We start from the raw sequence: 10,000 nt of genomic DNA, 5'->3' as shown, positions 1-10,000 counted from the left end.
CCTGCTCTGTCAGTAAGAACGAAACTGAGACGACAGTTTGAGGCAGCAAACCCTTCTCATTTAGACCGTTTTAACACGACCACCCGCTGTTTTTTCTCCCACGTGGTTCTGTATCAGCTGCCAAATCTCTACACATGCAGTGAGTGCAGCACTTCGGATCAAATTGACTCAAAACTGCCTATCACGATAAACAGGAATGCTGTCTGCAAGGAACCCGTGTAAAGTCAGCGTAGTTAGTACTGATTTGTAGTAGTTTTGTTTGTTCGTTTTGGTTTTCGGTTTTTGCTTTTTCAGTTAGTGCTGTGGCCAGACACAGGGAGTGAGCTGGTTTCATACCAACACTTCAACCTCAGCCAGAAACAACTGAGCACACATGAGAAGGGCAGTCAAATATGGCCTGTAGTTTAGCTTCTGAACAGACTACTGAAATGTTTGTTGTTCTTATGGCCCAGTAAGGGCTGAAAACATTGTACACAGTAGATGCTTGTTATATTTATTCATGTTTTGTCAAAGGCCAGGTAAAGACAGTTAAGAGAGCTTTTTTTTAGCTTTTCTTCAGCTTTCTTTGGCTAAGAAAGTTGAAATGACGAGCAGGAAACCAGGGCTGGCTGTCGCTCTGTTTCCTCCCGATCTGTGTTTCTCAACACCAAAGTGTTTTAATAAAACAACATTAGTGGAAGCAACACAGTCTTGGTTAGGAATGGATAGTATTTCCATCCACTTGGTTTACTTCAAAAACATTCCGTCAGCTTGTGAAAACCGTCCCCATGTTTAACTGTTTTTTGTTGTTGTTGTTGCTGTTGTTTGTTTGTTTGTTTGGCTTTTTTTTAGTTGAAACCACCAAGTGAGTTTTAAAATGTGGTGGGTCAGGTATGTGAGCCTGGTTTAGAGTAAGTTAACCATCACTTCCTTTAGAAAAATCTTCATTAACTAGTGCAGCATCGAACCTCATGTGGGGTCAAAAGAATTCAACTCAACGTAAGGTTTTGTGCTGCATCCATGAATTGAGGACATAAGTGTGACAAGAACAAAAGCTTGCCTATTGGATATGCATATAATTACACAGCTTCTACTGGTTTGTTTGATATACGCTGAATGACAACCAGCTTTTTAGAACAACCACACGGGTGTAGTGTGTGTGAAAGTGACAGTGACAGGATCTTGGATTTCCTGTGTTTGTTATCTTTAACTGACACAACTTTGATGAAAAAGAAAGAAAGAAATGCAAAGCATTTAAGCATGTCATGGTTGCAACCAGCAAAAACGTATTAAAATACATGTACCTCTGTAAATCAGACTTCAGTAGATTGGTTGTGGCAATCTCAGTAGCCTCTGCCAAGATATTTGATATTTGTGCGTTTGTGTGCCTGTCTTTGTGTGTGTGCGTGTGTGTGTGTGTGAGAGAGAGAGAGGGAGAAAGAGAGAGAGGGAGAGAGAGAGGGAGAAAGAGAGAGAGAGAGAGAGAGAGAGAGAGAGAGAGAGAGAAGGACAGAGAGAGAGAGAAGGACAGAGAGAGAGAGAGAGAGAAAGAGAGAGCGAGAAGGACAGAGAGAGAGAGAGAGAGAGAGAGAGAGAGAGAAAGAGAGAGAGAGAGTCTGTCTGACTGTTTGAGTCTGTAGCTGCTGTCTGATGTATCAAGATTTAATGGTATTTTTGAATCACTTTGCACAAGAAACATGACTGTTTTCAAACTGTGGTTTGGGTCTGAAGTGAAATTCGTGTTGGTAATTAATTAAAATCAGTACAATTTAAAATAAGCTAAAGCAGGTGTTTATTACTGAGCAGGGGAAGTTGTATGTATGATAAAATTTCTTTATTTTTTCCATTGTTGCTCAAAGCTTTCATTTACTTCAGAAAATGGAGGAGTGAGCATTGTCTCTGCGTACCAAAAAGCAAAGAGATGATGCAATATAGCTTTTAGTACGTTGTCTTCATGGCCATTTAAGGCAATCAGCCTGTCCACTCACGAGTGTCAACCGCCTCAGAGAAAGCAGCTGATTGCAGCTACAGCAAGATAGGGCCCATATGCTTTTTTTTTTTCTTTTCTTCTCTTTCCGTGAACAGCGCTACACAAATTTCAGAGTTGATTTCAGAAGGTACATGACATGGATGACGTTTTTTTATATATATATATATATACATATATATATTTTTTTTTTTCCTTTGATTTTAGCTACTTGAGCTAAGCAACGCAACAAACTTCCTGATTTTATATGCATATTTATCGCAAGTGCTGCAGATCCTGGGTGCACACTGCGCGGCAGTAAATGTGACACCAGGAAAGTCAAGGCATCATTACTGTGGACTTGATCAGTGGTGCAAGTTGTGCCATTAATTAATGAAAAACATTTTACTGTTCATTAGGAAATGCATCAGGGGGTATGTCTGAGGATCCTGGTCCTACTGCTGATTGGAGAATACGGTATGGAAACATTACACACAACTGCACATCACATTTGATAAAATAATCAAAACTTATGGAAACCATTAAGGTTTAGGCAAATATCGGCTGCTGGCTGCTTAAATCTTCGCTATGTGAATCTGACTTACCATTAAAAAGAAATTCTCTTAGCGCACGTCAGGCAAACGTGACAGACTGAAAGAACGTGATGTCTAATGTTTGTCTGATGTTCATCTTTAATTACTAAAAGATTCGCTTAAGAAGTCAGCCTCAGGTTGTGTAAACATAAAATGTTGTGGGTTGAGGAAATGTGACTTAAAAGATGATGAAGCCTCAGTAAACAGAAAGAAGGGAGGCTTGGAGACAGGGAGGAAAGAGGGGGGGTGAGGAGGAGAGTTACATCATGTTTCCCTCCCCAGGAAACAGGGTAGAGATTAAACATAGGCTCACTCTCAGAAATTAAATGTCAGTATAACAATACTCACAATCCCCAGTTACGGAACTGGAACAGTGTGATGTAATTATTAAATGAGTAAACTGTTACATTTCCAGGCTTCTTTCCTGTTGTTGTTGTTGTTGTTGTTGTTGTTTTGCTTTTTTTTTTTGCTGTGTTTATTTCTCTTGCATGATCTTCCACTTATAAATGACATGACACACTTTGCGGCCCAGAGAGGCTGTCCACATTGCACATTTTGGTTAATACCTACCCCTCAAAACCCCTGGTTAATGAAGCCAGGGGCTCAGCTGTCAGTGGATCCGTTAAAGACAAGGCTGTCAGTGCAAAAATGTGATGTCACAACTGCTATTCTTTTTTCTTTTTTTTTTGTCTCTCGCACATGAGCAATATCACTGAAAATACCATTTCAGTACAGTTGGTATTACTGTAACTGATTCAAGATTCAAGATTCAAGAGTTTTATTGTCATGTGCACAGCAAAACAGGCAGTTACACTGTACAATGAAATTCTTACTTTGCTCATCCTCCGTTACCAGACGAGTGTGAATAGACAATATATAAATAGTAGGAATAAATCTTATATGATTCATAGGACGATCAAGCCAACATCATGAAGGCATGCTGATGGCTGGCAGGTGCCAACTCACTTGACCGCTCCTGCTTGTAAAACTTTATTGAAAGCCAAAAAAAAAAAAAGGAATTCAACAAAGTCAAGCAACTATGACCTCAGATGCCTTTCAAGACAATTATGAAACAATCTGTTATCTTGTCTAAACCAAAAAATGTGGGTTCAAATATAGAGAGCGCCCTCTCATCTGTAAGTCCGTTTAAGTCAGGTTTCTACACGTCACAAACCAAAGCAAATGAAATGACACTTTAATTAATGTTAAAATTTAAAAAAAACGGAAGAAGAAAAAAGAAGAATCTATTTGAAACAATTCGATTACTTCACCATTGGAAAAAATGCATACTCCATAGATTTTTTTTTGGACTGTGGTTGATTGATTCTAGCCGTTGTCTACATTTGGGTATGTGGCAATTCAGTTAATAAATCGCTGTATGCTTTAAGAAGTTCTACAGTGATAGTCAATGCTCATCTAATATAGGTCTGTGATACTACAGTTTTGTAAACATAGAACTGCAACTGTTTTTAACTCTTATTTTCAACAAAATTTACAGCAGACCTAGATTATTCAGTAGACTACAATGTCGGTGGTGTGTGCGTGCATGTGTGTGTGCGTGCCTGTGCGTGTGCGTGCCCGTGCACGTGTGTGTGTGTGCGCATGCGCGTGTGCGTGTGCGTGCCCATGCATGTGTGTGTGCGTGCGCATGCGCGTGTGCGTGTGTGCATGTGCGTGTGCGAGTGTGTGTGTGTGAGCTGTGTGTGCATGTGCATGCGCGAGTGTGTGTGTGTGTGTGTGTGTGTGTGTGTGCGCGCGTGTGCGCACGTGTGCATGCGCATATGTGTGTGTGTGTGTGTGTGTGTGTGTGTATAAGACTAAATGTCACCACAGTCTTCAATTATGATGTTTTCTTGTTCCTCCCAGTCCAATCGCAGGATCTGTGTTCCTCAGCAGTTGTGAACACATGCGCAGACTGCATCAAAACAGGACCAACCTGTGTATGGTGCAAATTTTTGGTAAGGAGTGTGCTCCTTCAATTCAAGCACCCTCACATCTGCATTTTAAAAGAGCAAATATTCACGCCTTGCAAGGCACTCATTTGTATTCTCCTCTCAAGCCTTGTGCGTTTGTTTCACTGGCTTTGATTCTATGTATTGCGTAGTTTTGTCAGCATACCTACATACTCCCCCAGCATGCTACAGAGCAGAACATCAGTATCTCACATTAGTCCATATGACGTGTCCACACAGACTGACAGACAGACACATAAACAGATAGACAAATGGACAGATAGACAGACAGACACATAGATAGATAGATAGATAGATAGATAGATAGATAGATAGATAGACCTCTGAGACTAGTCTTCCGATGTGGTGTGTATATTTGTACAGTTGCTGTATGATCTCTTGGGCCCTGAGCGTTATCTTCTGTCCCTCTTCACCATTAGAACTTTACCAAGCCTGGAGAGCAAGAGGCAGTAAGATGTAACACCAAAGAAGCACTGGTCAGTAAAGGATGCCCAGAGAACGATATTGTTTCTCCTCTTAATAATATGAATCGTCTGAAAGATAAGCCCCTGTCCTCTACACGTGGCCGTGACCCCGTCCAGATCCAACCCCAAGAGATCAAACTGCAGCTCAGACCAGGTACGCTGCTCAAAACTCAAAACAAAAGCCAAAAATAAACGGTACTGTACCTAACTAACGGATGTAAACGGGTCATTTTTTTTCTTGTCTTCTCTCTTTCAGGTGTGCCTTTCACATTTGAGCTCAAGTTTAAAAGGGCAGAGGGTTACCCTGTGGACCTTTACTATTTGATGGACCTGTCCTATTCCATGAAGGATGATCTGGAAAACGTCAAAAAACTGGGCAATACATTACTTGAGACACTGAAGAAACTCACCACAGGAAGAGCTAGAATAGGTAATGTGATAACACATTGAATGACAAATTATCATCATCCTAAAAAACAAACAAAAAAAAAAAACTTTTCAAACTTGTGGTGACTGAATCACGATCGGTTCGTTTTCTGCAGGCTTCGGCTCATTTGTCGACAAAACTGTTCTTCCATTTACGGACACAAATGAAGAGAAGCTTCGGAGACCGTGTCCAGAGAAAGAAGGGTCTTGTCAGGCAGCATTTGGATACAAGCATGTCCTTAGCCTGACAGATAGCACAGCGACGTTTTCCACCATGGTGTCACAGCAACAAATATCGGGAAATCTGGACACCCCAGAGGGAAGTCTGGATGCTATTATGCAGGCGGCAGTCTGCGGGGTGAGTGCGGTGCCGTTGTCCCACCGGTAGTACTAAGTGTACACACGTAGTACGACGTCTTGAGTCTGAATTAGCCTGATATCATGAATCAACCGATTTAACTTCCGTGCAAAGGAGTGTTGGGTGGCAGAGAGCATAGCCCGTACCATGCAGTAGTAGAGAGAGCGGAAGAAAGATTAACATGTGTCATAGAATAGTGACACTTCTTTCCAGTTTTACGGAGTGTATAAAGATGTGCATGCTTTTAAGATAACACTAAAGGGCGCAATTGAACCTGTGACCGGCTTTGCAGTAGCTTCTGGACTTGCAAAACTGTCACCGTTAACACTGACTGTGTGTGTTGCGCTTCAGTTTAACAGATGCCAAAGGCAGTACTCTGCCGTTTACTCCACTCTGTACTTTACATTTATTGGCTGAGAAGGCAAATGCAGGGAATGTACTATGACAAGTTGTCGTATGAGGATGTTGACAATGTTTTGTTGTACAGGATAAAATCGGCTGGGGAAACAGCACTCGGCTGCTGGTTCTAGCAACAGATGCTGGGTTTCACATGGCTGGCGATGGAAAACTCGCTGCAATTCTAGAGCCGAACGATGAGAGCTGTCATTTGGACAAAAACTTCATGTACGGCAAGAGCAACGAACTGGTATGTCGCAGAAATCACAGAGAACGAAACCAGACTCTAGTGAAACCCACCTCACTGTCCTTTCAACTTTAGGGTTATTTAGAAACCTTAAAAAATATATCAGAGTCTTACAACTGTACTCACGTTGTGAATGACACTACATACGGTTCAAATGACTGTTACAGGATTACCCATCAGTCGGTCAGGTCGCTATCAAATTAGCGGAGAACAATATCCAGCCTATTTTTGCTGTCACTAAAAACGTGGAGGATGTTTACAGGGTAAGCATCTAATCGTCATGTATTTTGTGTTTGCTTGCTTGCTTGTGTGTCTGTGTGTGTGCGCGTGTGCATGCGTGTGTGTGTGTGTGTGTAGTGTGTATGTGTTTTAAATGACATACTTCTGAAGATGCCAAAGTACCTGACATAGTGTGTGTGTGTGTGTGTGTCTGTGCCTGTGTGTGTGTGTGTGTGCGCGCGCGTGTGCATGCGTGTGTGTGTGTATTTTAAATAACATATTTCTGAAGATGCTAAAGTACCTGACGTTTAGTATGTGCATGTATGTGTGCGTGCGCATGCCTTTGCATGTGCATGTGTGGTGTGTGTGTGTGTGTGTTTTAAATGACATACTTCTGAAGATGCTAAAGTACGTGACATTTAGCGTTTGCATGTTTGTGTGCATGTGGTGTGTGTGTGTGTGTGTGTGTGTGTGTGTGTGTGTGTGTCTGTCCGTCCGTGTGATGTGTGTGTGTGTGTGTGTGTGTGTGTTTTAAATGACATACTTCTGAAGATGCTAAAGTACCTGACATAGTTCACCAGTAGTTTGCACAACTGTTTACCACAGTTTATGTAATAAATAATTTTCTGCATGATATGACATGATTGTAATGATAATATGTTGTTATGTTAGTATAAAACTAAGTCTATATTATTATTTGAATATATGTACATCTCAAGTGCAACTGTGTTCTGTGGTTCATGTAAGAAATATCAGCATTTTCCTGCAGTTCTCATAGCAGTAGCAGTAGTAGAAATAGTAATAGTTGTTGTTATTGTTGCTAAAGAAACAACTTTGATCTACTCTCTCTCTCTCTCTCTCTCTCTCTCTCTCTCTCTCTTTCTTTCTCTCACTGGTGGTAGAAGTTAAAACAGCAGAACCAACAAAAACTGTCCCTCTTTTTCTTCCTCCTCAGGAGCTGAGTAGGTTAATACCCAAGTCTGAAGTTGGTGTGCTAGACTCTGATTCTAGTAATGTTATAGAACTAATTCGAGAGGCATACAACGTGAGTATATAACCACAAACATTTCTGGTGTTGTCTTGCAAATATTTGATGTAAACAGCAAAATCCAGATGTATCCAGATGTTTAAATTGGAACAGGACCTGAATTATAAGAGCATACGTTTTTTTTCTTCCCTGTCATTAATCCGTTTGTCCGCTCTGTTGTGGTGGTGGGGTGCGGGGGGGGGTTGATTTTTCAGAATCTGTCCTCAACTGTGATTGTCAGACATGAGGAGCAGCTGCCTGAGCACTTGACGGTCCAGTACTCGTCATGTAAGGGCGGCGTGTTCTCCGACCAAGGAACCTGCAACGGAGTGAAAATCAATGAAGAGGTAAGGACGTCTGCACTCCCGGAAAGTACTTTAATCCAGCAGACTTTAATGACAAGCTTTTCACAGCTGTTGTCTTCAACTTTTTATTTTTTTATTTATTTAAAGCGTTACTCATTTCTGTTTGATGACGTTTTCAAACGCTTATACCGAAACATCTCTTAAAGATGAGTTTTGGGCCCCCCCCCCCCGATAGGTAACCTTCACTGTGAATGTTCAAGTGGACAAGTGCATCGGAGACACAAGTTTTCGGATCGGCCCTCTGGGCTTCCAGGACCGAATGACAGTCCACGTTTCCACCCGCTGTGAGTGCCGGTGCGATGATGCCAAGAACCCATCGTCCCCCCACTGTAACGGAAAAGGCCACGTGGTGTGTGGAGGGTGCAGGTGCGAGGGCCTTTTGTCTTTCTTTTCTGCACACCGCGGACACACCTCACACTTCTTTCAGGACCGCTCGACACGAAGGCTTTCCGTCACATTTTGAAAAAAAAAAAAAAAAAAAGAAAAGAAAAAGAAAAAAGAAAAAGTGATGATTTGTGATTCTCTCTCTCTCTCTCTCTCTCTCTCTCTCTCTCGCTCTCTCTCTCGCTCTCTCTCTCTCTCTCTCTCTCGCTCTCTCTCTCTCTCTCTCTCTCTCTCTGTCTCTCTCTCTCCCATTCGCTCGCTCTCTCTGTCTCTCTGTCTCTCTCTCTCTCTCTCTCTCTCTCGCTCTCTCTCTCTCTCTCTCTCTCTCTCTCTCTCGCTCTCTCGCTCTCTGTCTCGGTGTAGCTGTGATGAGGGTTTTGTCGGGCAGAGGTGTGAGTGTGAGGTGGGGAAAAGAGACGAGAGCTCTCTCAGGGCAGCCTGCCGGAGAGACAACGGTACTGAGTGTGAGGGCCGGGGAGACTGCGTCTGTGGAAGGTGTCAGTGCCACGCCACCGAGAGCGGCAGCTTCTACTACGGCCAACACTGTGAATGCGATAACGAACACTGCGAGAAGTTCCAGAACCAACTATGTGGAGGTAATCATGGACCACTTGTGTGTGTGTGTGTGTGTGTGTGTGTGTGCACGTGCACGCGTGTGTGTGCAATATATGTATATATATATACATACATACATACATACACACACACCCCCACATATATATATATATATGTATATATATATGTCCCTTAGGTCAGCGTGCAGGGCAACCTATGTATATACAGGTGCTCTCCACACACACAATTTTTTAAAATTGTTTTCAACTGGTTTGAACTAGTTTTGTGGCTCTGTAGCTGTAATAGTAACATGTTCTTTCTCTTCACATTGAAGGCAATGGGGACTGTGTGTGTGGCACCTGTAAGTGCCACGAGGGCTACGAGGGCTCGGCCTGTCATTGCAAAAAATCAGAGGAGAAATGCAAAGGGCGCGACGGCACGGTGTGTCACGGGCGTGGCAAGTGCGTGTGCAACCAGTGCGAGTGCTTAGGAGATTACAAGAAACCCTTCTGTCGGAGGTGCCCGACCTGCGAGCCTCCTTGTCAACGCTCGGGGTAAGAACCTGAGTCGGTGCCGCCGTCATCACTGATATTTAAGTCGTCAGTGAACACAGGCCGACCGTCCGTCCTCAGCAGTAAAAGTCATGTGAACCGGGCTTCTCTAGTATTTATGCCCTATCTCCTTTGATGCCTGTTCCTGCTTATTCTGGTATAATGGATATGGATAATCAGATCTAGCCAGATCTCACCCTCTGTCTTTTCATTTGCCTTTTTGCAATTTGCCTTTGTCCAGGGCCTGTATCGAGTGTCTGGGCTTTAAAAAAGAGCAGCAGTCCTGTGGTAACTGCAGCCACATCAAGGCCCACATGGTGGAGAGACTGGACAAGAAGCCTGAGAACTGGCAGTGTCGTGTGAAAGACAGCGAGGGTTGTTGGATGTTGTTTTCCATGACCGAGGACAACGGCCTGGAGAAGTACATCGCTGAGATCCTAAAGACTAGAGGTAGGGTGTCTTCTGGGCACTTTACCGAGCCTTTGTCTAACGACAAG

At 42.9% G+C, this 10,000-nt stretch overlaps 1 protein-coding gene across 2 annotated transcripts in view; it reads left to right on the top strand.

Moving 5' to 3' along the window:
* The window catches only part of itgb2 (integrin, beta 2), a 12,666-nt gene that overhangs the window by 1,081 nt on the left and 1,585 nt on the right, over window positions 1-10,000 (top strand). Inside the window, exons 2-14 of one of the 2 annotated variants that reach the window (XM_030785876.1) lie at window positions 2,365-2,422; window positions 4,405-4,496; window positions 4,931-5,129; window positions 5,232-5,405; window positions 5,518-5,759; window positions 6,247-6,405; window positions 6,570-6,665; window positions 7,577-7,666; window positions 7,864-7,995; window positions 8,189-8,379; window positions 8,761-8,993; window positions 9,287-9,506; window positions 9,745-9,953. In XM_030785876.1, coding sequence (XP_030641736.1) covers window positions 2,368-2,422; window positions 4,405-4,496; window positions 4,931-5,129; window positions 5,232-5,405; window positions 5,518-5,759; window positions 6,247-6,405; window positions 6,570-6,665; window positions 7,577-7,666; window positions 7,864-7,995; window positions 8,189-8,379; window positions 8,761-8,993; window positions 9,287-9,506; window positions 9,745-9,953 — 2,092 coding nt within the window. In that variant the 5' untranslated portion in view covers window positions 2,365-2,367. Of the gene's footprint in view, window positions 1-2,364; window positions 2,423-4,404; window positions 4,497-4,930; window positions 5,130-5,231; window positions 5,406-5,517; window positions 5,760-6,246; window positions 6,406-6,569; window positions 6,666-7,576; window positions 7,667-7,863; window positions 7,996-8,188; window positions 8,380-8,760; window positions 8,994-9,286; window positions 9,507-9,744; window positions 9,954-10,000 lie in introns of those variants that run through there. The other variant, XM_030785875.1, reaches the window with a different exon arrangement.

The sequence above is a fragment of the Chanos chanos genome, chromosome 10, assembly GCF_902362185.1.
Source record: "Chanos chanos chromosome 10, fChaCha1.1, whole genome shotgun sequence".
In the NCBI taxonomy this organism is placed as follows: Eukaryota; Metazoa; Chordata; class Actinopteri; order Gonorynchiformes; family Chanidae; genus Chanos; species Chanos chanos.
The sequence above is the reverse complement of the archived record's forward strand: the minus strand, read 5'-3'. Positions and strand labels throughout refer to the sequence as shown.